Consider the following 27,724-nt stretch of genomic DNA (forward strand, 5'->3'; position numbering starts at 1 on the left):
ATTAAGTTTAAATGTTTTCGTATAAATATTAAACTATATGTATATAGCAGATGGCAAATTTTCACATTACCACTCAGTTTTTTAAGGAAAATGTAGCTTGTTTATTTCCTATAACCATTCTTCCTCCAAGCTCACACCCCACTGAGGAGTAAGGGAAAAAGACAAACTTGCCAATTAATAATATCTCAGTCTCTTCCCTTTTAGACAGTGTCTTTGGTGATTCCTTTTTTTTAAGAGAGAGAGAATTCTATTTGTTTTCTCTCCCCAAAATGGCTCATAGTGGTGGGAAGGAGGGCCAGTGGCCCATACGGGGGGCCCTATTCTTTGCAGTGGCTGGCCTGGCCCAGCGCTGATCCGGAGTCTGCTGGGGCATGACTGGTCCCTTGTGGCCTTTTGGGACACTGACGCAATCGTTCCCTGTCCACATACACCAGGCTGCAGGGAGCTAGAGGTTCTGCCTCAGACCATGGTCATCCCCAAGGTCAAGCTTCTACAGTTCCCGAGCCACGTTGGACAAAGTGCCAATGCAAAGCCAGCTTCTGCTCAAGGCTTGCAGCCTTTCCCCAGTCATGGATGCGGAAGGGGGCCACGAGCCCAGTGCTCTCAGGCTCCCACCCCTAGCAGCAGATTTCCATCACAACCTCCCCTACTCCCCAAGCTTCTACCTTGTAAAGCAGAAAAAAATTCTCCTCTTATAGCTGTACTTGCTTTGTTTCACCACAACTGGTTTTAACCAGCTGAAACTGTAAAATGGTCATGACCCTTAGCAACCTCACCACCACTAAAACTGACAAACAACTAAGAACTCCAAGTGACCCGGGTTCGTCAGACCCTTACTGGACCCAAATGACCAATGAACAACAGGACTCGTCTTAGCCAATCACACACTGATTCAGGGATGCACTCTGACTTTGCCAGAGTCCAAGCTTTCAGTCAAGAATTAGCATCAATACCGTGACCTCCTCCCTTTCTTGTGCATAAAACCCCCTGACATTCCCCCTCAGAAATTTCTTCACTGCTGTGTACCTTGCCTGGGAAGTAACTGAGCAGAGCGCTTGCTCTGTGGACACTGTGGCCACTGGTTTTCCATCAATCATCCCAACAGGAGGAGGAAGTGAGGACACAGGCATCGCACGTCTTTGCCCCGCTCTCTCGTCCTCCCTCTCCTCCTCCAAAGTGCTCCTTTGCAGGGGGTAGGTCTTCCCCTACGTCATTGTTCCCACGGGCACTGAGCCACATGGCCTAGCATGGGTGGCAGATGGGATGCAGGAAGAAAAACTGGCTTAGTAATAAGGACGCATATTGCAAAGCAGTTTTAAATTATTATTCCCATTATACACCTATACCAGGAATGAAGGGTCCACAGTTTAATCTGGTGGGCAACAAGACAGTCAAGAGTTTACTCAGTAGATTGTATACTAATAATAAATGCTTAGAGTGCTCAGCACGTACCAGGAACTTTTCTAAGCCCTTGACTCACCTAATTCTTGGAAGCTCCCTACGTGGTAGGTATGATTGTAATTATCATCTCATTTTATACATAGCAGGACTGAAGCACAGGACAGTTAGGTCACCTTGCCCAACGCTGCAAGGTGAACTGTGGATGAGCCAGGATTCAAGTCTAAACAGCTTGGTTCCTACAAAACTCACATCCTACTGCCACAGTGCCACCACTGGGTGTCAGCATAACATCCCAAGGAGTAGCAGTCTGTTAAGGAAGCCTTTCCTGAGGGCCTTCTAAGTGCAAAATACTTATGCCTACATTTCCTAATTTAATCTGAGAGATGAATAAACTCTTTAGAGAACACAATAGGCACGGTTTAGTTAATGGAATGACTAATTTGCATCAGAGGAGCTTTTGTCCGTATTTTTTTTAATTGAAAAAACGACATTAGAACAGACTTGCAAGTTAAGAGACCAGTCCCTAGATTCTTTGTTAACAAAGGGCTCTTTCCAGCCATTCGCTCCTTATCACACAATGGAACCATTTCCAGAAAGACTTCAGAACACACTCACTCTGTCCTCTCCCTCTGCAAAAAACCAGCCAGAGACAAGCCTTTGCTATAAAATTATCTGGTTTAATCACCATTGACATCAGAACCGTAGTACATTAGAGTACAAAACCTGTATGTACAATTACACATGCAAAAAAATGTTCTTTGTGAGGAGCAATTTTCAGCAAATCTGACAAACAGCAAGAGTCATTCCTATTTTGGGTTTGAAAGGAGAAATGGAAATTTCCAAGAGGTCTCCCCCCTCCCTCTGGCTCCAGTGACCCTCCGAACATCAATTTGCAAAGGCCTGAGGTAGAAAGGGAGGTATTAACAATATCAGGCACTTATTCCTCCTCTCTTCTGGAAGGAGTGAATTTTTAGGAAACATTTTCCATCGTTTATTATACTGATGTTCCATCCATCTGCATCATTAGGTTCAGTAGTTACCATGACGATATGATGCCTACAGCAATCTAACTTGATAGCCAGTTGCCAGAATGTGAAAAAATAGGACCAGCTAAGAAAGTGAGAGAAATATAATTAATCTGAACCACATAAAAAATGTGCACAAAACTGGGACCAAGAGGGAAACTGCTGAAATGTCACTGGAGAGAGAATGATGACAGGATGTGCCAACCAAGTTTCAGGATAAAAACTTTGCTAACTAGAGCCGTGAATCAGTCTATAACTAAGACTGAGGGAGGAGGCAAAGTTCATTTAGAATATTGCTCTAAGCGCCTCCCCCTCAATAATTTCCTGCGGCAGAGCCCAGCGGTGTCATCGTTGATCCCAGCAGTGGTATTCGTAGGCTCTGACTTTCCTGAGGATCGGAAGCCACCACCCAAAAGCTGCCGCCATGGCATTCTGCTCACCCCCAGGCTGCTGCTATACTCAGCTTTTCCATCTGATGAAGTACCTTCCGTGGTTCTGAAGCTAATCTTAGGAGACTGGCCTGAGCTGTGTACTGGGAGACCCTGTCCCCTTGCCTTCTCCATGCCCAGGGGAGGCAATAGGCTAGCACCACCCTCTTGGGGGCCCCAGTATGGCAGAGGGGCTGGGAGGTTAGGAAAGGAGAGCAACATTAAAGTTGTGCCTCAGGGAGACCAGCCTGGGACAGGTGGCCGTTCTCCTCACGGCTGGGTTGGATAGCGGCGCTGAGCTAGGCGATTCGGCCGGTTCAGGCTGGTAGCTGTGGGGAGCTGGAAAACAACAAACGTTGCATCAGATTATTGCCCCAAGCATGACTCCACTGGGGCTGCCTGGCTGCATTGAGCTAGGGCATCCTGAGCGTCTAGAACAGCAGCTGCCTTTGGCTTCCCGTGGTGGTGTGCTAACTATTCACTTTCCCCCAACGCCGTCTTAAATATGGAGAAAGAAGGTGGATCTTATGAAGGGGGAGGCCAAATGATGCATTGGAGCGATCAGTCTGCCCCAGCTCACTGAGAAACAGGGAGTTCCGCTTCTCTCACAGTTTGCAATGATCCCTCCATGCCCAGGACAGAGGGACAACACAACCACTCCAGTGATACCAACACCAATTGTGTCTCTTGAGTCTTGAGACTTATGAAAGGTCAAAAGCAATATTAATCATAGCAACCTTTATGGAGCATCTTCTATGTGCCAGACCCTTCACATACATGCTCCCATTTAATCCTCACTACTACCCTGTGAGGTAGCAAGCACCAACCCCATTTTACAGATGCAGAAACTGAGACTTAGAGAGGTTAAGTCATTGCTCAAGAACTCACACGGAGGAAGTGATAAACTAGGATTGTAAACCCAGTTCTCCCTAATCTGAAGCCTGTGCCCCTAACCCCCCTCCCTCAGGGCTTCCTTACCTGGGGGACCTGAGATGGGTTGTAGAGAGGAACAGCCCCTTTCAAGGCAGGCGAGGGAGGTAGAAGCCCAGGGTTGAAGCAGAGCTCAGAGGAGACACCCTGTGATGGAAAACAATAGAAAGTGCCATCAGTCGCCACTTCCCAGATTCCAGAACGTCAAGGGCTTCCCTGAGCATCAACATTGGCCAAGAGATGCAAGTGGGAAGGGTTTCTTGATACAACTCAGGGTATCTCAAGCAAACGTGGCTCAATGACCCGGGCACCGCTGACCCCGGGGTGTGGGGTGGCATTGCAGAGGCTCAGGTGCTGCTGGAGCACATGAGAAGAAAGAAATTATATTAATAGCATCATAAAAAGTAATATCATATTCATGAAAGGCTTAATATACTACAAGAGTGCTCTAACCAGACCACAAGAAATAAAAACGTTTTCCTAACACTCAGCATGAAAACCATACCAGTGTGGACAATTCATTGAGAGTTTATCGCAGCCCTTGCTAAGGATGCCAGTGAACCCTGGCCCCTCCTGGCACAGGGAGAGAGGCCGTTCTCCAGACTCCACCTAAGGAAGCAGTAATGGGCTAAATCGTGTTCCCCCAAAACTTCCTATGTTGAAATCCTAACCCAGTACCTCAGAATGTATTTGGGGACAGGGTCTTTAAAGAGGTGACTAACGTAAAACGAGGTCATTGGGGTGGGCCCTAATCCAATGTGACTGGTGTCCTTATAAGAAGAGGAGATTGGACACAGACACAGAGGGAAGACCATGTGAAGACTCAGGGAGAAGACGGCCATCTGTAAGCCAAGGAGAGAGGCCTCAGGGGACACCAACCCTGCCGACACCTTGATCTTGGACTTCCAGCCTCAGACTGTGAGGAAATAAATTTCTGTTGTTGAAGCTGCATAGTCTGTGACGTCTTGTCATGGCAGCCCTAGCAGACTAACACAAAAGCTCTCTCCGTGTCCCCCGTGAGTCAGGCCCTCACAGGGTGGCACCTCCAGGCCAGGCTGAAAGTTCAGTCCTGACACACACAGGCATCTGGAGGGGCCGAGGCTTAGCCTACAGGTTGCTCACCTCAGGCCCAGACAAGCCTCCACTCCCAGTGGCCTCGGCTGTTCCCCCACTGGACGCTGATCCTCGGACCTCACCCTCACCTAGAAAGCAATGGGTCAGACCTGTTTCCACTGCTCAGGACTGAAGAGTCCCTACTCCCAGAAGGTACCCTCCATCCCCAGGGAGCACAGAGAGGACCACAGACAGCCCAGAGGACATGGGATTGGCGGTACCTGTGCCCCTGGAGAAGGCGCTGGTGCCCAGCAGAGACTGGGGCCCTGGGAGAGGTGTCAATGAGAGGCCCGGGCTAGCCTGGGGAGGAGAAGATGCTCTGGGGGTCTCCTACTTAGTGAAGAAAGAAAGGCAGCACTGGAGGTTAACAAAGTCACGTCCTCCTGCTTGGATTCCTGCAGCGCACACAACGGTGGCCTCCCCTCACAGCCTGCTGCTGGGTCCTCTCCCCAAAACTCCACTTTCTTCGCGCCACTTCTCTGCTCAACAATCCAAACTACTGCCAGCCCTCTAAAGTCAATATTCCTCATCCTAACTTGTAAGGCCTTTCGTCATCTGCCTTTCCCCTCACAGGACAAATTTATTTCCCACAATCTCCCATCGTAGAGTCTATGCCAGCTCTGGGTGCCCCAAGTGCTGAGGACACTTCATCTGAAGGCCCACAGGGGAGGAGGCTTCCCATCCCCCAGCGAAGCTACCTCCGAGTCGGGACTGTCAGATGAGTCTTCGTCTCCAGAGGGGGACACGACGCTGGTGGGCTTCGAGCGAAACCAGCTGAACCAGCCAAACCCTGAGCTCTGGAAGGGAAGGGGAAGTTTCATGGCCCACAGGTTTGCTTCTCCCCCTAAATACGAGACTAACCCCCCCAACATGATGGTGGTGAGACAGTGGGGGGACACAACCAAAGCCCAGGTTCCCACGTCCACTCCACCCTTTGGGAGGGAAATGAAGGGAGGAGAAGAGGAAGTCCCCCACCTTCGTGTTCCCTTTCACGTCTCCTGGCTTTTCGCTGTGTGCAGTATTTTGGGAAGATTTTTTATCTGCCTCATTGGAGGACTCCTCCTCATCCTCCTTGAATGAAATGGTGGAACTCTCGGAAATATTTCGTGCTCTGGGAATCAGTGGTGCCTGGAATTAAAGAAAATAAGAACTAACGTTTGTGTAACACTTGACAGGCTCCAAAGGCGCATTTCTGTGTACTCCCTCGCCTGACCTGCTCAATAAATCGGGGGAATCGTCTTACAGGATCATATTTACTGGTGACAGAGCAGGGCTTAGCCATGAGAGGTGATCTGCTGACGGTCTCAGCACAGGGCCAGAGCCCAAACCCAGCCCTCATATTATCCCTAATCCTATGGGGTTCTGTTCGCTGTGCAACCTCCCCAGAAACAAGGTTTCCAGAACCACACCAAGGCCTGGAGCAGGGGGTGTGGAACTGCTAGGGATGAAGAGAGCCAGGAAACACTCCACAGGGACCCATGAACCCAAGCAGAGAATGCACCAACCACTGGACCTGACTCATCCGAGAGCTCACTTCCTAACAGACCCACTCCGGATCAACTGTGAATAAATGCACCAGAGGGGAGTACAGTGTGCCCACATCCCTTTATATTAACTTTTTTATTGTGGTAAAATATACATAGCATAAAGTTTACCAATTTAACCATTTTGAAGTGTACAATTCAGTGGCCTTGGTATATTCACAATGTTGTACAATCCATTCCCAGAACTTGTCATCAACCTCAACAGACGCTCTATTCCCATTAAACACCAACTTCCCATTTCCCCTCCCCCAGCCCCAGTCACCTCTACTCTTTTGTCTCTATAAATTTGCCTATTCTAGGTACCGCGTATAAGTGGAATCATACTACATTTGCCCTGTTGTGTTGTATTTACATTTCCCACTCTCAAAAAAAGGGTAATTGGGGGGCCAGCCCTGTGGCCGAGTGGTTAAGTTCACGCACTCCGCTGCAGCGGCCCAGGGTTCGGATCCTGGGCGCGGACATGGCACTGCTCATCAGGTCACGTTGAGGTGGCGTCCCACATGCCACAACTAGAAGGACCCACAACTAAGATATACAACTATGTATGGGGGGGTTGGGGGAGATAAAGCAGAAAAAAAAAAAGATTGGCAACGGTTGTTAGCTCAGGTGCCAATCTTTAAAAAAAAAGGGGGGGTAATTGGTACAACCTTTGGAAAACACTTCGGCAAATATAGAAAAAGCTTTCGTTTTTATTCTGAGCAGAGAATTTCCTACGTACAAGCACTGTCCTAAGTGCTTTCTCTATAGTGACTCATCTAACCTTACAACTGTCCTGTGAGGTCAGTACCATTATTATCATCTCATTTTACGTATGATAAAACTAGGGCACAGAAAGGTTAGGGATCCTGTTGAAGGTCACACAGCTAGTAAATGGCAGAGCAAGGATTCAAACCTAAGCAGTCTGGCTCTCCTTCTAAGAATTTCTCCTAATGGAAAAATTCAAGAAATAGACAAGGGTTTATATGCTAGGATTCCATCACTGTGTTTTATATGAGAGAAAGGAAAGAAGGAAGAGGTAGATAGAGAGAAAGAGGAGGGAAGAAAGAAAAGGAAACAAGAAGCAACGCACTTGAAAGGTTTAACAATGTGAGAATGAGGAACTAGCATCAGAGCTCCGCATGTGGGAATGAGAATGAAAACCCGAGCTCCTCAGCAGGGCCCACCACGCCCTCGGTGGGTGGTCTTGCCTCTCCCCACCTCTCTGGCCTGGCTTCCTAGGGCTCCCCGCTGTGGCTTCCCACTTCTCAGTGCACTGAGTCCCTTGCTCTTCTTTGATGGCACCAGGTCAGTCCCATTTCAGAGCCTTTGTTCTTGCTGTTCCCTCTGCCTGAACACTTGTTCCTACACACTCACCTGGCTCATGCCCACGGCCCAGCCTGACCTAGCTGGAGGCGTCCTCCCAGACGCCTTCCCCCCGACGCCTCCCCCAGCCACCCCATCTAGGTAAACCCCCAGGAGTCAGCTGTTCACTTGCTGTCACCACCACTAAGTGGAGCACCAGGAGGGTGGACTCTGTCTGGTTCCTGTGTGTCCCCAGCACCTGTAACAGGGCCAGGCACACCGAGGAACTCAGCACGTGTGGACAAATGAATGAGCGGACGGCAATGCGTTCATACAATAGATTGTATCATTCCAACCTTAAAAATCATATTTATGAATGACATAGAAATCTCAGTATATAGTATTAAATAACAAATAGGAAATAAAGCTTCCACATAAACATGTTCTTAACAATTTAAAAACATGCGTAGAGGAATTTAAGTCAAGATGGCAGCGTGGGCAGACTCTGAACTCACCTCCTCCCACAGACACAACAAATTTACAACTACTCTTGGAAGAATTACCCCTGAGAGAACGGAAAACTGGATGAAAAAACCCCCACAACAAGGGACAGTGCTGACTGAGGTGGAAGAGGCAGAAATTCCCTTCTGGAGAGAAACAAAGTCCCCTTTGAACTGCGGCACCTCACAGCCAGCAGGGAGCAATCCCAAGGTACACGACGGGGGGTGGGATCTGAGCCGGGGAACATCACCACAATAAGCAGCTTTTGGACTCAGCACAACCGAGATAAGGGTCACAATATCTGGCTTTTCTGGCTATTAACTACAATAGAGAGTACTCCTAGAAAATCTATCGGGCATATCAGGGGAAAAGCCAGTTCTTAAAGGGCCCACGGACAAATTCACCAGTTTCAGAAAGCAACCTAAAATCACAAGAAAGGTTCACAGTCCTTTGGTGAAAAGAAACTCACTTGACAGGCTCTGGAGGCATCACGGTGAGAGGTGGGACCTCCCCAGGGTCTGAGACATTGGTGGCAGCCATTATTGTGACCTAGTACAGGCATGCTGACACAGATGCTGGAAGATGCCATTGGAGTTCTTCCCCTGGTCTGTTAGCCCAGGGGTCTGCCCCATCCACTAGAACACCAATTTAATCCAGCTCAGACAAGGCAGGCAGCCCACCCTTAGGATGGCCCCGCCTAACAGCAAGCCCTCAGGCAACTTGTGGGCCCACATTGGCTGGATGCCTGGATCCTCTGCAGCCAGGTGAGTGGGTCTGCCTCTGTTGGCAGGGCATGCAGGAGGAGCCAGTCTGTGTTGGTGGAGTGTGTGGGGCTTCTGCAGTGGGTCAACTGGGTCTGCTTCAGTGAGTTGGGGTACACGCATGGGGCAGGACCGGGTTGATAGGGTGTCTGGCCCTGTGGGCAGTGGGGCTTATCAGCTGCAGCAGACTTGTGCTTCTCAAACAGCCATATAGCAGATCAGCCCCACCTTCCAAAGGCTGAAACAATGGGGTGCTCCCATGCCTGAGGTTGGCCCCACTCAGCTTCATCCTGAGAGAGCTGACAACAGCCTTGCAGGCCAGAGGCCTGCAGCAATTGTAAGCCCTTGAGCCTTGCACCCAGTCCCCCTGGGGCCTACTGACTTAACAGAAAAACTGCAACAGGAAAGTGCTATTAGACCTTGCAGTCAACTGTGCTGGGGCTTCCCACACACAATAAAGTGTTTGAAGGGTCCACAGCAGCCACATGCAACTGAGCATTACAACCAGCTGGCCAGGGGGACAGCCCAGCCTCCCCAGGCACCTGCAGCAAGAGCAACCCTGCCACAACAGACGGACACACATAGCCAACACAGGGACACTCCTGGAACATTTGGAACTGGTGATGAGAGGGAAGTGCACTGTTGGGCCTCAGAAGGCATCTCTTACATAAGGCCACCTCTCCAAGATTGGGAGATATAGCTGACATACCTAACACATAGATATAAGCACAGAGAAAGAGGCAAAATAGGGAGGCAAAGGAGTACATTCCAAGTAAAGGAACAGGACAAAACTCCAGAAAAAGAACTAAATGAAACAGAAATAAGCAATCTACCTGACAAAGTGTTCAAACAAAAAGTCATAAGCTGCTCACTGATCTTGGGAGAAGGATGGATGAACACAGTGAGAACTTCAACAAAGAATTAGAAAATATAAAAAAAGAACCAATCAGAAATGAAGAATACAATAATGGAAATGAAAAATTCACTAGAGGGACTCAATAGCAGAGTAGATGATACAGAAGAACGGATCAGCAAGCTGGATGAAAGACTAGAGGAAGTCACCCAAGCTGAACAGATAAAAGAAAAAATTAAAAAGAACAGACAGTCTAAGGGATCTCTGGGACAACATCAAGTGCACTAAAATTCGTATTACAGGTGTCCCAGAAGAAGAGGGAGACAAAGGGGCAGAAATCTATTTAATAAAAAATAGCTGAAAACTTTCCTAAGCTACAGAAGGAAGCAGACTTCCAGGTACAGGAAGCACAGAACGCACCAAACAGGATAAACCCAAAGAGGCACACACCAAGACACATTATAAATAAAATGTCAAGAATTAAAGATAAAGGCGCCAGCCCCATGGCCGAGCGGTAAAGTTCATGTGCTCCACATCAGCAGCCTGGGGTTTCACCAGTTCAAATCCTGGGTGCAGTCATGGCACCGCTCATCAGGCCATGCTGAGGCAGCATCCCACATGCCACAACTAGAAGGACCCACAACTAAAAATACACAACTATGTACCAGGGGGCTTTGGGGAGAAAAAGGAAAAAAATTAAAAATCTTAAAAAAAAAAATTAAAGATAAAGAGAGAATCCTAAAAGCTGCAAGAGAAAGGCAACAAGTTACATACAAAGGAAATTCCATAAGGCTATCAGCTGACTTATCAGCAGAAACCTTACAAGCTAGAAGGAAGTGGCACAGTATATTTAAAGTATTGAACAGAAAAAAACCTATAGCCAAGAATACTTTACCTGGCAAGGTCATCATTCATAATGGAAGGAGAAATAAAGTGTTTCCCAGATAAGCAAAAACTGAAGGAGTTTATCACCAAGAAACCAGCCTTACAAGAAATGCTGAAGGGACTTATTTAAGTGGAAAAGAGAAGACCACAAATTGGAATAAGAAAATTATCACCAAAAAAAAGCAATAAAATCACTGGTAAAGGCAAATATACAGTAACGGAAGGAGATCAACCACCTATGAAGCTAACATGAAGGTCAAAAGACAAAAGTACTAAAATTATCTATTTCCATGATAAGAGGGTAACAGAGACACATGAACAGAAAAGGAGGATAGACATGATGTCAAAAATAAAATGTGGGAGGAAGGGAGTAAAAGAGTAGAGATTTTAGCAAGAGGTCAAACTAAAGAGACTATCAACTTCATAAAGATTGCTATATACGTAGGTTATTATATATGAACTTCATGTAAATCACAAGCCACAAACCTATAATAAATACACAAAAAATTAAGAGAAAGGAATCCAAACATAATACTAAAGAAAGCCATCAAACCACAAGGGAAGAGAGCAAGAGAAGAAGAAAGGAACAGCGAAGAACTACTAAAACACAGAAAAAAAGTAACAAAATGGCAATAAGTACATTCTTCTCAATAGCTACTTTAAATGTCAATGGACTTGGGGCTGGCCCCGTGGCCGAGTGGTTAAGTTCGCGCGCTCTGCTGCAGGCGGCCCAGTGTTTCGTTGGTTCGAATCCTGGGCGCGGACATGGCACTGCTCATCAAACCACACTGAGGCAGCGTCCCACATGCCACAACTAGAAGGACGCACAATGAAGAATATACAACTATGTACTGGGGGGCTTTGGGGAGAAAAAGGAAAAAAAATTTTTTTAAAAAATCTTAAAAAAAATGTCAATGGACTAAATGCTCCAATCAAAAGACATAGGGTGGCCAACTGAATAAAAAAACAAGACCCACATATATGCTGCATACAAGAGACACACTTCAGACCTAAAGACACTCACAAACTGAAAGTGAAAGGATGGAAAAAGATACTCCATGCAAACGGCAATGAAAAGAAAGCTGGGGTAGCAATACTTACATCAGACAAAATAGATTTTGAAACAAAAACTGTAATGAGACAAGGAAGGACACTACATAATGATAAAGGGAACAGTCCAACAAGAGGATATAACACTTGTTAAGTATCTATGCACCCAACATAGGAGCACGTAAATATAAAGCAACTATTAATGGGCATAAAAGGAGAAATAGATAGCAACACAATAATAGGGGAGTTTAACACTCCACTTACACCAATGGATAGATCATCCAAACAGAAGATCAATAAGGAAAGATTGGCCTTAAATGACACATTAGACCAGATGGGCTTAATAGATATACACATTCCATCCAAAAACTGTAAAATACACATTCTTTTCAAATGCACATGGAACATTCTCCGATAGATTACATACTGGAAGAAAATCACCAGAAATATGTGGAGATTAAACAAAATGCTACTGAACAATGATTGGGTCAATGAAGAAATCAAATGAGAAATCAAAAAATACTTGGAGACAAATGAAAATGAAAATATGACATGGCAAAATTTATGGGATATAGCAAAAGCAGTTCTAAGAGCAAAATTTATAGCAATACAGGCCTACCTCAACAAACAAGACAAATCTCAAATAAACAATCTAACAGTGCACCTAAAGGAACTGGAAAAATAAGAACAAAGCACAAAATTAGTACAAGGAAGGAAATAATAAAAGTCAGAGCAGAAATAAATGAAATAGAGACAAAAAAAAAAAAAAAAGGAAAAAATCAATGAAACTAGGAGCTGGTTCTTTGAAAAGATAAACAAAATTGACAAACCTTTAGCTAGACTCACCAAGAAAAAAAGGGAGAAGGCTCAAATAAATAAAATCAGAAATGAAAGAGGAAAAATTGCAACAGACACCACAGAAACACAAAAGATTATAAGAATACTACAAAAAGCTATATGCCAACAAATTGGATAATCTAGAAGAAATAGATAAATTCTTAGAATCATACAATCTTTCAAAACTGAATCAAGAAGTAATAGAGAATTTGAATAGATCAATCACCTGCAAGGAGATCAAAACAGTAATCAAAAACCTCCCCAAAAATAAAAGTCCAAGACCAGATGGCTTCTCTGGTGAATTCTACCAAACATCCAAAGAAGACAATACCTATCCTTCTTGAATTCTTCCAAAAAACTGAATAGGAGGGGAAGCTTCCTAACTCACTCTACAAAGTCAACATTACCCTGATACCAAAACCAGCGAAGGACAACACAAGAAAATTACAGGCCAATATCACTGATAAACATCGATGCAAAAATGCTCAACAAAATAGTAACAAATCGAATACAACAATACATTAAAAGATAATACGCCATGATCAAGTGGGATTTATTCCAGCGAGGGTTCAACATCCACAAATCAATCAATGTGATATACCCCATTAACAAAATGAAGAATAAAAACCACCTGATCATCTCAATAGATGCAGAGACATTTGACAAGATATAGCATCCATTTATGATAAAAACTCTGAATAAAATGGGGATAGAAGGAAAGTAACACAACATAAAGGCCATATGTGACAAACCCACAGCTAATATCATTCTCAATGGAGAAAAACTGAAAGCTATCCCTCTAAGAATAGGAACCAGACAAGGCTGCCCACTGTCACCACTCTTATTTAACATAGCATTGGAAGTCCTAGCCAGAGCAATCTGGCGAGAAAAAGAAATAAAAGGGACGAAAATTGGAAAGGGAGAAGCAAAACTGTCACTGTTTGCAGAAATGATTTTATATATAGAAAACTCTAAAGAATTCCAACAGAAAACATTTAGAAATAATAAAAGAATATGGTAAAGTTGCAGGATACAAAATCAACGTACAAAAATCAGTTGCATTTCTATGCACTAACAATGAAGTAGCAGAAATAGAAATTAAGAATACAACCCCATTTACAATTGTAACAAAAAGAATAAAATACCTAGGAATAAACTTAACCAAGGAGATGAAATACCTGTACACTGAAAACTATAAAACATTGACAAAAGATATAGAAGAATACACAAAGAAATGGAAAGATATTCCATTCTCTTGGATCAGAAGAGGTGACATAGTTAAAATGTCCATACTTCCTAAAGAAACCTACAGATTCAACGCAATCCCTATCAAAGTTCCAACAACATTCTTCACAGAAATAGAACAAAGAATCCTAAAATTTTTATGGAACAACAAAAGACTCTGAAGCCAAAGCAACCCTGAGGAAAAAAGAACAAAGTTGGAGTTATCACACTCTCTGATTTCAAAATATACTACAAAGCTACAGCAATCAAAACAGCATGGTACTGGCCCAAAAACAGACACACAAATCAATGAAACAGAATCAAGAGCACAGAAATAAACCCACACATCTATGGACAGCTACTTTTCAACAAGGGACCCAAGAACATATAATGGAGAAAGGAAAGTCTCTTCAATAAACGATGTTGGGAAAACTGGACAGCCACATACAAAAGAATGAAAGTAGACCAGTATCTTCCACCATACACAAAAATTAACTCAAAATGGATTAAAGACTTGAATGTAAGGCCCAAAACCATGAAACCTCTAAAAGAAAACATCAGCAGTACACTGTTTGACATCAGTCTTAGCATCATATTTTCAAGTACCATGTCTGACTGGGCAAGAGAAACAATAGAAAAAATAAACAAATGGGACTACATCAAACTAAAAAGTTTCTATACAGCAAAGGAAACCATCAACAAAATGAAAAGACAATCTAACAATTGGGAGAAGATATTCGTAAACCAAATATCTGATAAGGGGTTAATATCCAAAATATATAAAGAACTCATACATCTCCACAACAACAAAACTAACAACCCAATTTAAAAATGGGCAAAAGAGCTGAACAGACATTTCCAAAGAAGATATCTGGATGGCCAACAGGCACATGAAAAGATGTTCAACATCATTAGCTATCAGGGAAATGCAAATCAAAACTACAATGAGGTATCACGTAACTCCTATCAGAATGGCTATAGTTAACAAGACAGGAAATAACAAGCATTGGAGAGGATGTGGAGAGAAGGGAACTCTCATACTCTGCTGGTGGGAGTGCAACCTGGTGCAGCCACTATGGAAAACAGTATGGAGATTCCTCAAAAAATGAAGACTAGAACTACCATACAATCCAGCTATCCCACTGCTGGGTATTTATCCAAAGAACATGAGAACAAGAATGCATAAAGATCCTATGTTCATCACAGCATTATTCACAATAGCCAAGACTTGGAAGCAACCTAGCGGCCCATCAAGGGACAAATGGATAAGGAAGATGTGGTATATATACACAATGGAATACTACTCAGCCATAAAAAAGATGAAATCTGACCATTTGTCACAACATGGATGGACCTTGAAGGTAATATGCTAAGCAAAAATCAGTCAGATGGAGAAAGTCAAATATCATATGATCTCACTCATAAGTAGAAGATAAAAACCAACAACAATCAATCACACAGAGACAGAGATGGGATTGGCAGTTACCTGAGGGGGAGGGGGAGGGAGGGGGGTGAATGGGGTGATTAGGCACATGTGTGTGGTGATGGATGGTAATTAGTCTTTGGGTGGTAAACATGATGTAATCTACACAGAAATAGAAATATAATGATGTACACCCAAAATTTATATAATGTTATAAACTAATGTCACCACAATAAAAAAAAAAACACATGTGCATATATACATTTACACATACATACATATATATGGGGAAAATGTTGGAAGGAAATAACCAAAATATTTGACTGTGGGATTATGAAAGATGTTTGAGTCTTTTATAGGATGCTTTTTCTTTATTTTTCAAGTTTTCTATAACAATAATATACTACTTTTTCAGTCAGAAAAAAAATTGTAAAGCATAAAAGTTTTTTATGGCCTGTAGCCCGGTTACTACTTGAGAAAGTTACATGAAATCACCCTCCAGCCAGGCAAAGCCGAAGAACTTCTTAAATTTGGGACCAGCACTGCCCATTGTTGGGGGAAGAAGGGCATTCATTCAACAGCTGAATAGAATGATTGATTAGACACGGTCACCTCCAAGACCTTACAGCCTAACTCAGGAGCAAAGACACAGCTACTGTAGATCTTTCTTTGAAATAAAGCAAGGTAAAGATTAAAATAAAGAAAGAAATACCAGGAATTTTCCATGATGGGGCAGGGCATGGTGAGGGTTTGGGCATAGGGAGGGTTTGGTGCAACAGCAATAAGGTGTCAGAGGGGGCAGATCTGTGAGGCCAAAACTAAGCCCAGCCCTGCTGTCCGCATAGACACAGGTGGGTGAGATTGAACATAAACACACAGCCTCCTGCCCGCCTCTCAGGATGCCGTGTAGAAAGAAACAGGAGGGACAGGGCGCAATGTGGAAGACAGAGCTGGTGCAAGGCCCAGGAAGGAGTCTGTGTGTGGCTAAGAAAGCAGGGCGTCTGGAAAAAACCTGAAGCTTCGGGTGGGCTTCCTAAGCTTTGTCCTCTCACCTGTGGTTTGGAAATGCCATTTTGATCATCAGGCTGCTGGAAGGTTTCTTGAGACACTGTGTTCTCTCCTGTGGCACAAAACACAAACAAAAATAGTGATTTGAAGTTGTGCTTTCTCCATCCATCGTGAAGAAGGGTGATGGGGACACTGTCAGCTTTCCTAACTGCAAAGCAGCTGGAGCTCTGAGCCCAAAACCCCAAGCAGATCACAGTAAACATGAAGTCCACGTGCATGGCCCTCTCAATCCTAGCCGCCCCCGGACATGCTGGTCACCCAACCTCTACCCTGAACACCAAGGTCCTTCCCTGGGAATCATGGAAATCAGAGCCACATCGTGCTACATCACAGGGATCCTCCCCCACCCGCCCACCCCCAGCCAACTGAGTCTCCCCTCTTGGACAGGACCCTCTCTTAGAAGGTCCTTATCCTCCTCCTTGGTTTCCAGCACTTTCCTGGCATCACTCAGCCTTGCTCACCCCACTTAGCCCCTGCTGTCCAAGGCCTGATGGGCCTGAAGAAACAGGACAGGACAAAAGCACGGGCCTCGCCTGGCAGTCCCTGCCAGTGAGCTCTTGGATGCAGGGTGACTTCAGAAGGAGGACACAGCCTCAACTGCAGCCTGAGGCGCAGGTGGCATTTTCTTGGCTTCTCCACTCTGTAGCCTCTTCTCCTAGGAACCATGTGATCCCGGGGAAGGGTGCAAGTGGCGGCCGTTGGCTTTGCTATGCTTGTCCCAGTAGAGGCAGACGGGAACGGAGAGCGCAGTCTCCCTCAGATGCATGCAGAGTGCCAGCGCTGCGGCTGACACACCATGGGCTCTCAGTCATCTGCATACCCACTGTTCAGGTCTCACCAGCTCCAACCCCACCTCCTCCCCTGAGTCTCTGCACCTTCCTTATCTGCGTCCTCCCCTCAAGACTCCTCTCTCTCAAGGCTTTCAGCCTTGCTGGCAGGTCTTACCAGAGGGTAGGTGTATCTGCTGGGTTTCCTCCCAGGCCCTTCTTCCAGGAGCCCCTGTCACTGCCTCGCTGCCACCAGGTCCTGGCAGACGGGTCTCGAGAACTGAGTACAGAGGCACTGGGACTGCCATCTGCCCAGAACCTCCTCCTGCTGGATAGGAGCTGGGCTGGAGGGGAAAGTGCAGCTGTGGGCTGGACCAGGCTGGGCCCGTCTGCTCCGGTGTTGGCCCCAGGGCCGAGCAGTCCCCAAGGGCTTCTGAGTGGCCTTGAAGTCCCGAAAGATCCTGGTAGAAAGTGTTTTCTAAGGACACAGGGCAAAGAAGAAGTGAGACCAGAAAGGTGGCCTTTGCATGGACAGGAGCATTCCTGCCTGTGTCCTCTTTGGAAAGTAACCACAAGGACAGGCCGCTTAATGTGGCTGCCATTACTCTGATGGCAAGTACCACACAGCAGTGACTGTAACACCTTGCTGCTTATGACTGGAAGTTGACAAAATCACTCCCCTCACTGCCTTGTATGATCTCTGAGCCTTAAACCAGGGGGTTGGGAAGGCAGAAATTACCATCTCATTTAACTCCACACTTTTTTATTTTTGGATAAACTTTCTCCTTTAAAGATATCCTAATGGACTTAGATATTTGAAACTTAGTAAGCTTCCAGTTAAAACTCAAATCAGACTGCAGAAGTGATGATTTTGCTTTCAAAGGATCAGAGCGTCGGCCCTGGAAGGGATCTTGGTGATATTCATTCTGGCTCTGCCATTTTGCTGATGAGGCGGACTAATGTGTGGACGTGTTCAATGATTGCCCCAAGGTCATGGGAATGGTGTCAGCAGCCAACCCACCTGCTCAGATGAGTGACAGGAGACACTGCTGCTTCCTAGCAGAAGCAGCCATTCAGAGACACCCAGCCTGGCTCTCCTCCAGCCCTTCACCTGCACAGATTCTGAGACAGAGCAGCAAAGCCAAGGAACACAAACCAAGGCCTGCCCTCGCTCATTCCCGAAGGAAGTGCTAAAGGCTGGGAAATGACTGCAAGTAAAGAAATGAAGCCGTCCTGACGTCACCATGGAGTGTACTTTGGGAAAAGGGCACGGAATTAATTGGGGTAACAATGTCTGCCCAACGCCACGCTCAGAGGCATCCTGAGGGGAAAGGAGGGATGTGTTGAAAACACTTTGAAACATATTTCACATTTATATGGAAATTGATAGCTCAAACATCTTAAGAGCTTCTAGGTCCCCAACACTAACATGAAATACAGATAATCCACCATCTCTGGCCTCAAGAAATGTATTCAGCTGGGGAGAAGGTGAAACAATTAGATAACAACATGGTGCAACAAGTATTAAAACCTGAATGTGAAACAGAAACTAGTAAACAGGAAGTTACAAGTGTCAGGATGCCTGTGGCCCCTGGAGCCGTGTGGAGAAGATGCCTGGACCAAGGGTCAGACTGACACACGCATGGAATGCATTCTGGGAAGGGAAGGGCGTGAACATTATCTCATATAATCAGATCCTAAGAGTCAGCCATTTATACACTGAGTTCGTCAGTTTGGGTACCTGTTGTTCCTGTGGCTCCCAAAGTAGCTGAGTGAGCAGAACAAGGATCCCCAGCATCTCCTGGCTATTTAAAATAAAGTACAATCCTTTTAAGCAACACAGAGAAAAACAAGAACAGGGAACAGTGGTTTAAAAATTAAACCAAAAAGAAACTGGGAGGGTCATGGGAGCGGGGCTCAGCCCTCCTGTCCCTCGGGTCTGCTCAGAACAGGCAGGGACCAGGAGACCAGGGCCATCCATCGTCTCCCAGGAGAAGGGGCAAGTGGAAGGAACCAAACTGTGGGCCCCAGAGCGTGCAGTGCATGGAGGGAGTAAGGGCCGTGCATGTGTGCCTTTAAAAATTCCCCCGTGCTCGGGGCTGGCCCCGTGGCCGAGTGGTTAAGTTCGCGTGCTCCGCTGCAGGCGGCCCAGTGTTTCGTTGGTTCGAATCCTGGGCGCGGACATGGCACTGCTCGTCAGACCATGCTGAGGCAGCGTCCCACATGCCACAACTAGAAGGACCCACAACGAAGAATATACAACTATGTACTGGGGGGCTTTGGGGAGAAAAAGGGAAAAAAAATAAAATAATAAAATCTTTAAAAAAAAAAAAAATTCCCCCGTGCTCTCTTCAGAGAAGTGGGAGAAAGAAAATGGAGGAGGCCTGTCCCAATTACCGTTGCAATTAGTACCAGCAGCTTTTGCAATTGTCAGAACAAAAAGGAAAGGCCCGGAAGTCTTTTAGGCAATTGCCCTACATTACATGAAAGTGACATGGGTCCACTGTGATCCATTGTTCCTAACAGAGAGATGGAAGCTTTGATGGTCATAAAAAGTATTTTCTGGGACCACAGAGAGTGTGGCAAGGGTGAATTGGAAGAGGGCCCCACTGTCTCACAAGCAAACACAGGAGAGAGGCGGCAGCCAAGAAGCTGAGTGCCACCCCTTCCCGGGTCAGACCGAGCCTCCTGGGTGACGGAGGACCCCACGATGCTCCATGGGGTCAGTGCCTGCCTCCTCTGTGTCTAGAGGAGCCAAGAGGAAAACAAGCGGCCCACCCCACTGACCTGGCTCCAACCCCACTCACCTCCAGCTCCTTGAGCCGCCTCCGAAGGTGCACTAGCCAGTCTGGCTCCAGGTCCGTGCTTCCACGACGTCGCTCCAGAACCAGAGGATCTGACAGCTTCAATTTCTCTGCTAGCTGTGCCAGGTTTCCAGGTGGGTCAGTGGCAGACAGTAAAGGGTGGGGGTCGGGGGAGAGAGAAGTGAGAGAAGTGCAAAGACCACGGGGAAAGAGGCAAGAAGGGAAAAGAAGAAAGAGCGCCTCAACTCACTTGTGAATTAGATTATAAAGAATAATTAAGAGGGAGCAAATTCAGCAGATATCTTCCCCAAATTGCACCATAAACAATTAACCCATCTTGGTGTTAGATACTAAATAAAATATGAGGAGAAACTGTGACTCGGCTTTATGTTTCTGCAAAGGTGTCTGCCCTGTAGCAGCACTTCTCAAACTTCAGTGCACAGAGGAACCCCCTGGGACCTTGTTAAATGCTAATGCAGATTCCAGAAGTCTAGGTGAGGCCTGAGAGTCGGCATTTCTAACAAGCTCCCCCGTGACGCCCATGCTGCTGGTCCAGGGACTACTCTGTGTTGCAAGACTCAATTCCATCATGAAGTCCCCTACTCCTCCAGTCTGGGTCCCTCAGCTCCCTACAACCATCATCCTGTTGGCCAAAATTTCTGGGTAAGGGGGCTCAGCACCACGGCTTTCACTGGTTACAGCATCCAATACTTGGGCCTCACCTAAAGGAAAGCAAAAAATGATGGTAGGCTGCCTTTTCACTCTCCAGCGAATAGATTTTTCCTCAATTAAGTGGAATAACTATTTGCCTGATTGTTTTCTTCCCCGGGAACTAAAAGTTGATCTGTTTTTGTTTTCTTTTTTAAATGTATCCCACATGTGATAAAATATTCCATGCATTTAAAAGCATTTTAATAAGGATCATTTCCTGTTTTAATCACTAAAATATACTTTCTAAGCCCAGCGCTTATAATTAGAATGGTTCACCGGAAATGCAGTTTGACTGTACCAGAAAAGCAGATGCAAGAAGGAATTTCTTGCGTAGCACACGCCTGGTTTCCAGGCCCCCAGTCGCACCACCCCTCACCCACAGCATCCTTCTTTGTGCAGTGTCAGGCCTCTGCTTATCACATCTGGGCATGCATACGTGGTCAAAGACAGCCACGGGCTCCAATTTTACAGCACGTTCAAAGAAGATGAAATGTGGAGTCTAAGCTGCTTTGCTTAGCTTTCTCTGAAGACTGAAGATAAAACACCTGCAGGGAACGCTTTGCGAAGCTCACCTTGATGAGTTCCACTAATAGCACAGGGTGACTGCTCGCTCCCTGGCTAAGGAGGGCCGTGCCAACAGCTTCGCAGTAATGCAAGGCCTGGGACGCAAGGCCGTAATCTGCCAGACGGGAAGCATAAAGGAGCTTATACACCTGTGAAGAGGAACAGGGCCGGTGACTCGTCCATCCAGGCAGGAATAGAAAGGGGGAAATGTAGATAAGACTTCTTGGAAGTCAGCTGACTGACAGCTTCCTCTAACTCTGGCATCCAGATATCAAGGAGGGCTCTGTGCCATTGGGGCATTCTACCTGTGTGTGGGCACAATTCCAAACCCAGCCTGCAGTTCCCGCATCACAGAGAAACAGATGAAGTCCCATCAGCTCAACCTCCCTAGGCCCTGGTCACCATGGAAATGTGCCAGACCACTTCTCATCAGACAGCCCACATCTCTGGAAAGCCTGGTGTATGTGGGGCAGGACCAGGCCCCAGGGGGACAGGGAAAAGAAGAAAAAATGACTCTTGTGCAAGGGGCTTAAAGGCCAAGGGAGAGAGTACAGACAAATACAGTTGATCGTTCACAGAGGCATGAGTGACAGGGTGAGACAGAACATGAGGACCTGGGAATCAGACAGACCCAAGTTCAAATCCCAGCTCTGTGCTGGGTGTGGAACATTGAGCTGGTTATCCCCGCTCTCTGTGCCTCAGTTTCCTCACTATAACATGGGGATTATACTACTTACACCTTGATGTTTGTAAAGATTAAATGAGATAATCCACATAAAGTACTTAGAACAAATGGTGTGCAAGAGATGCGAGCCAACAGCATGTAACTCCTCCGAACCTCATCTCCCTCCTGCGACAGGTGGGCGGAACCATGCCGGCCTCACAGGGGGTCGAAATGACGCACTGAAAGCACGACAGCACACTATAGCCATGTCGAACACGTTCACTACCCCTAGGTAATCTCATTACCATCAGCCAAGGATAAGTGAGACGGGGGATGACTGAAGAAGGGAGGGAGGGAGACCGAAGGCCTGTACCGGAGGGAGCTGGCCGGGCAAGGCTTTGCTGGAGAAGGCGAGTCTTTGGTAAGATTCTTCAAGAAGATGCTAACTGGTTCATTTCCCTACACACGGTTACAGTAATTCATTCCTTTTCAAGGTTTTGTTTGTGTTGTGTTCGTGTTGTGTGTGAGTGTGCTGCCACCGTCGTGCGCCCTCTCAAAACAGGCACTGAAGGAGTCTTTATGAATTAAGGGGACAACAGGCCTCAAGTAGAGAAATTGAGAAGAAAGGTTAGAATGTGCGACGTGGACGCCACCTGCACAGCTGAAGCCCCGAGGGGAAGACAGGAGGATGGGGGCCACGGACAGAGGAGGGAGGAACTTCAGAGTTGGACAGAGAGGTCCAAAAAGGATGGGAGGAGCAGGTCAGAAGGCAAGGGAGCAGGGGAGCAGCCCATAAAGGGTTAGGACTTTATGCTCCTGCTCCTGAGGGCCGCAGAGAAGTAGGGCTGTTTGGGGAGAGAAGAGCAGGAGCTGCAGGTGCCAGCGCCGGGCCCCGGGCCTCCACATGGTTCTCATTGGTCAAGAGTGAGGCAGGAGCCTCCACAGACGCCACTGCAGCATTGTGCTTTCATGTCTTAAAATGCAGACTTTCAGGGGGGCTGGCCCCGTGGCCGAGTGGTTGGGTTCGCGCGCTCCGCTGCAGGCGGCCCAGTGTTTCGTTGGTTCGAATCCCGGGCGCGGACATGGCACTGCTCATCAGACCACGCTGAGGCAGCGTCCCACATGCCACAACTAGAAGAACCCACAATGAAGAATACACAACTATGTACCGGGGGGCGTTGGAGAGAAAAAGGAAAAAATAAAAAATAAAAAAAATGCAGACTTTCAGGGAACCTAGAAACAAATTGCAACCCTTCCCGTTCTCAGGCTAATGAGGGAAAGTTGACTCAGCCCAGCTACTGTGCGCCAAACAGCAAAGTGGAACATGCAGCCGCCCGCGGCCGGCTGACACAGCTAAGGCAGGGGCCTCGTGTGGGATCAGTTACCTGGAAAGAAGGGATGAAGGCTTTGGGGTGGCCCAGCATCTGACAGTACTCGAAGATTTCCGTCCTCTGGATAGCCTCAGTTGTTGCAAATTTCAAAAACTCTTGACTAAAACCAGGGAATAACAATAAAAGAGATTGAGGTGGGGGCGGGGGAGGAATTTCAATCCTCATAGAGAGCCAAACACCAGCTGCACCAGCTCCTGGTGGAGTTTCTGTCCGCAGCCGATCCCTGGGGAGACTCCAAAGAGAAGAGAGACTCTGGGCCTCCCAGAGGGAAAGCTTTGCCTCCTTCGCTCCACCTCCTGGCTGAGGAAGGACCAGAACAGAGCCTGCACCACAGGCGCTGGAGGCAGAGACTGCGGGGACGGGTCCTCCGCCTTCTTTGCTGGGGGGGTCACTTAGGCAAGCTGCTCTCCATCCCAGCTCGGCGGGGCACTGGGTCCTCCTCTTAAATGCCCTGAGGGCCAACCTTAGTGCCCTGGAAGCCTAGGATGTGCCCCTGTGAAAGGGCCCTCCTAGCCTGAGCAGAAAAGCAAGAAAGAGGGAGCAATGTGAGGCTTCAGGAGCCCTGGAGAAAGAAGGCAAGGCGGAGAATGGGGGGACTGCCAGGCCGAAATCAATGACATCCCTGCGTTGGAAGCTCAAGCAGCCAATGAGGAAGCAGACCCCGTGAATGTGATGTGAGAGGTCATCGGAGACCCCACGCACCCCAGTCTCCCCTCAACAACAGGGTGTTTGAAGTCACAGTCACCAGGGCTATCCCTGGCTTACGACTGTATCTCAGAAATATCCTCGTACGACATGGACACAGGAGGGAGAGCTACTAACCCAGGCACACTGACTGTCACATGTGGCGGATCAGCTTCCTCGACAAGCTAACCACACGCTGTCAGAGCCCAGGGCCTTGAGAGAGCAGACCGTGAGAGGGACCTTTCCACAGTGCGGGCAGTTTGGGGCAACAGCTGAAAGTAAGGGCTCTGCAGCCTGACAGTCTGAATCCCAAGTCCAAATTGACCCCCCATCAGCTATGCTACCTTAGACAAGTTCTTTAACCTCTCTGTGCCTCGGTTTCCCTCCTCTATAAAGTGAAGATTAAACATACACCTTCATAGAGCAAATTTGAAATGATTAAATTAAATAGTGAAAATAAAATGACTGACACAACATCAGAGCTTAGGAAATCATAACTGTTACAAAGAGGGGGAAGGAGAGATCCAGAACGTGGAGGAGCACCAGGGAGCAAACTGGTCTTTTCGCCTATTATCCATTGTCATTAAGGTCCTTCTGTGTGAAAAGCCTAAAGTTATGGCCAAGAGATAAAAAGTGACAGGAGACTTTGAGTAGCTTGTGCACCCAGTCAGTATAGGACTGTAGCAGCTAAACAGAAACTTCGCCCACTTTCCAGTTTTGCCCAGAGTGGGCTCTCAGATCAGCCTCAGGGCTGCCTAACACAGAGCCACAAGCCACTACGCTCACGGTATTTTCTAAGAGACAGTCTCCGGTCGTGGAGCCAGGGCGCCACCGAGTGGCCAGAGGGGCACAACACAACCCAAAGACACCAGCTCGCAGCTTCCGGGAACAGGACCTGGGGTCTGAGGCCCCCTGGTGGTGTGATGCTGCACCCACTGGGCATCTCCTTGCCCCAACCTGTGCCCAGACCCGCAGAGGAGGGGACCAGCGGTTGCCGAAATTCACACGAGAAAACGGAAAATGGAGCCATGAAACCCAGCAAGGGCTAAAAAAATCCCATGGAAAATGTTCTTTCCACTGCCTTTCCCCCCAGAAGATTGCATACCTGTGACTACTGCCCAGCAAGGCCAGAGGGTCTGTCTTCACGGTGTAGTGGCCGAAGGGCACGTGAGCCATGAGGTAGCAGAAGTGAGCTGCCTCCACCAGCCCCTTCCCAGCTGCAGGAGGAGAACAAGCCCCAGTCATGGAACACGCCCACGTGGGAACCCATCCTCTGGATGGGATGGGAGAGAGAGGGGAGTGTGGGCTCAGAGATCAGAGGGGAGAAACCTCAGGGAATAAAAGAATAAATTTCTCATAGCATGAGTCATAGACCCCAAGCCCCGCTCCCTCTCCCACCCGCATCTGCGGCCTCAGACATTACATTTCAATTCTCTTCAACCAGAATAAGACACCATTTCACGTTCCCCCTAACAGGTTTTCGATTAGGAATTCTCTAAGCATTTCAGTCCTTCCTGAGGGTGAGAAGTGAGCAGAGATGCCTACACCTGAGCGAGGATGCGGGCCACTGGGAGCAGCACTTCTTAGACTAGGCTTCTTGGGGCGCTAACGCCTCCCCTGCTAAAATCAAACAATAGAAGACTTTTCCCGGTGCCCATAAAAATCACATTAATTACCAAATTGTTCCCAATTTTAAAATGCTCTCCCGTACATGTTCCATTACCTCAAATTGGATTAATTCGAGTAGATAAAGTAGCCAGCAGAGCCTGGCATCCAAGAAATTCTCAACAAAAGTCAGTTCCCTTTCTACCCGGGGGGTGAACAATCTGCCCTCTGACTTGGCACAACCTCCCACATCACTGTTTTAAGTTTAACAAAGCAATATTTCACAAAGTTCCACAAAGAGTACCACACTTTCTAGATGTTCTGTCTCTTGACTAAATTTGAGAGCCACTGATCTGGAACATTCAATAGCCCCCATGTGTTTCCAAGGCCACGTTCACAGGGAGATGACGGAAATAAAGATTATACAATGACCCAGACAGTTCAGGCAATAATAGAATTTCCTCTCTGACTCAGCTGGGTCACTGTGAGACTAACGGTAACCGGAGGCAAGATGCCCATGTGTTAACTCTGTCTTCAGGGGAATCAGACAGGGACAGAAGATCAGGGGCCAAGGGGAGCCTCCCACCGCAGCACAGCACCAGAGTCTCAGGGTCTGGCCTGTTCTGGCTTGCAGCAGAAATTCCAGGAAACAGAGAGGCAAGAAGGACACTCCTTTCCCTGGAGTTTCTGTTCCCAAAACACTGAGGCTTCTGCATCAAAGGAAAGCCTGAGGCATAGACTTGGGCCCTCTCCAGAACCCCAGAACCCAAGGACAGAATGTTTAAAGCTGGCCTGGAGATACCCTAGAGGAGAGGGGGACAGTGCTGCCTTCTGCTTACCCAGGGTGTCCCCCATGGTGACAATCGTGCGCTGATGCAGCTCCGGGTCCCCACCCTGATTTGACAGAATCACAGCCAAGTGAGGCCTCCAGTCTCCCCACTGTTTGTCCCCACAACACTGAAAAGCAGCAGAAAGAATTGAAGATTTACTGAATAATGTCATACTAGACACAATGTAGGTAAAGGTTGTTTTCTATTTCCTGGTTTGGAGGAGTTCAGGGAACGCCCGTTATACCTCCTGCAATGCTGCTAGTCATTGATTTCAAGTTCTCTTTTTAAAAAAGCAAAAATTCTGGAAGGATGGATAGGGAGACAGACAAATACATATATATATATATATATATACATACATACATACATACATAGGGATATTGGGAGATAAATAAAATGACACTATTGCTCACTTACTAATTTCCAAATTTCTTCCTGGTGCCCCTAAACCCAATAGCTAGGGACAAAATTTTTAAAAATTAAAAAGTTTGGAAAACCCTGATGTTCCAGTGAGAGAAGGAAGATCAAGCATCCTTGGCTCATGAGAAGAAGAGCCCACATTAGCCTGTTAGAAGGCAGGGGAACACTGAGCTCCTCGATACCTTACCCAATTGCTTGTGTCTTCTGGCTTTACAAAGCCCTTTCCCACCCATCACCTTATTTAATCTTCAAAACAACCCCATGAAGTCTAATTCCTATGGCAACTTGAGGAAAGAGAAAACCAAGCCGAGTGGCCCAGCCAGCACTCAGTCCCCAATCATCTTCCTCCCAACTGAGGACTGTGCCGCCTCCCTCTGGTGACAATGCAGCAGCAGAACTCCACAAGGGGGCAATAGAATGCTAGCAGAGAAGTGGGAAGAAGCCCCACACAAATGGGGCCAGGGCCACGCTTCTCCCGAATGAAGGGGAATTTCAGGGCAGAAAATATCAATAAAGAAACAACATAATGTCACAGAAACAACCCAGGCCCTGAGTTCAACTGGAGCCCTGCCTCTTACTAGCTGTGTGACCTTGAGCAAGTTTCCTAATATCTTTGAACCTTTGTTTCCTCCTCTCTTAAATGAAGATAATATTCCTACCTAACAGGGTTATTGTTGATAATAAAATAAGACAGGTAGGTAAAGCACATAGCATAATGCTTTACACTAGGTTTGCACTTTATAAATCACATGTAGGTATAAATGCACACACACACACCCATGCACGCACACGGAGGGAAGCCCAGCAAAGGAAAGAGGTGATCTGCAGACCCGTCTATCTTCCAATTTGTTGCAGAGAACGAGTAGAGCAGGAGATTGACAGTAATAGCTAAGACTTGGAGGTCAAACAATTCACAGTGATTTGGTCTTTGCAATTATCCCAAGGAACAAAAGATGCTTA

The 27,724-nt window shown here is 46.9% G+C and overlaps 1 protein-coding gene across 15 annotated transcripts in view; it reads right to left on the minus strand.

The window, feature by feature from the left end:
• Positions 1-2,057: 2,057 nt before the first annotated feature.
• Positions 2,058-27,724, minus strand: part of SEC16B (SEC16 homolog B, endoplasmic reticulum export factor) — a 70,732-nt gene continuing 45,065 nt past the window's right edge. For 7 of the 15 annotated variants that reach the window (XM_014739530.3, XM_070267752.1, XM_001498322.6 and 4 more), the window contains exons 13-26: positions 26,354-26,471; positions 25,015-25,126; positions 23,220-23,325; positions 21,179-21,319; positions 19,899-20,012; positions 18,833-18,896; positions 17,270-17,569; positions 16,309-16,376; positions 5,873-6,025; positions 5,596-5,694; positions 5,119-5,227; positions 4,907-4,986; positions 3,833-3,931; positions 2,058-3,193 (exon numbers count right to left, since the gene is read on the minus strand). In XM_014739530.3, the coding sequence (XP_014595016.3) occupies positions 3,125-3,193; positions 3,833-3,931; positions 4,907-4,986; positions 5,119-5,227; positions 5,596-5,694; positions 5,873-6,025; positions 16,309-16,376; positions 17,270-17,569; positions 18,833-18,896; positions 19,899-20,012; positions 21,179-21,319; positions 23,220-23,325; positions 25,015-25,126; positions 26,354-26,471 (1,632 nt within the window). In that variant the 3' untranslated portion in view covers positions 2,058-3,124. The remainder of the gene's footprint in view (positions 3,194-3,832; positions 3,932-4,906; positions 4,987-5,118; positions 5,228-5,595; positions 5,695-5,872; positions 6,026-16,308; positions 16,377-17,269; positions 17,570-18,832; positions 18,897-19,898; positions 20,013-21,178; positions 21,320-23,219; positions 23,326-25,014; positions 25,127-26,353; positions 26,472-27,724) is intronic. The other 8 variants (XM_070267748.1, XM_070267747.1, XM_070267753.1 and 5 more) reach the window with 2 other exon arrangements.

The sequence above is a fragment of the Equus caballus genome, chromosome 5 (assembly GCF_041296265.1).
Source record: "Equus caballus isolate H_3958 breed thoroughbred chromosome 5, TB-T2T, whole genome shotgun sequence".
Taxonomy (NCBI): Eukaryota; Metazoa; Chordata; class Mammalia; order Perissodactyla; family Equidae; genus Equus; species Equus caballus.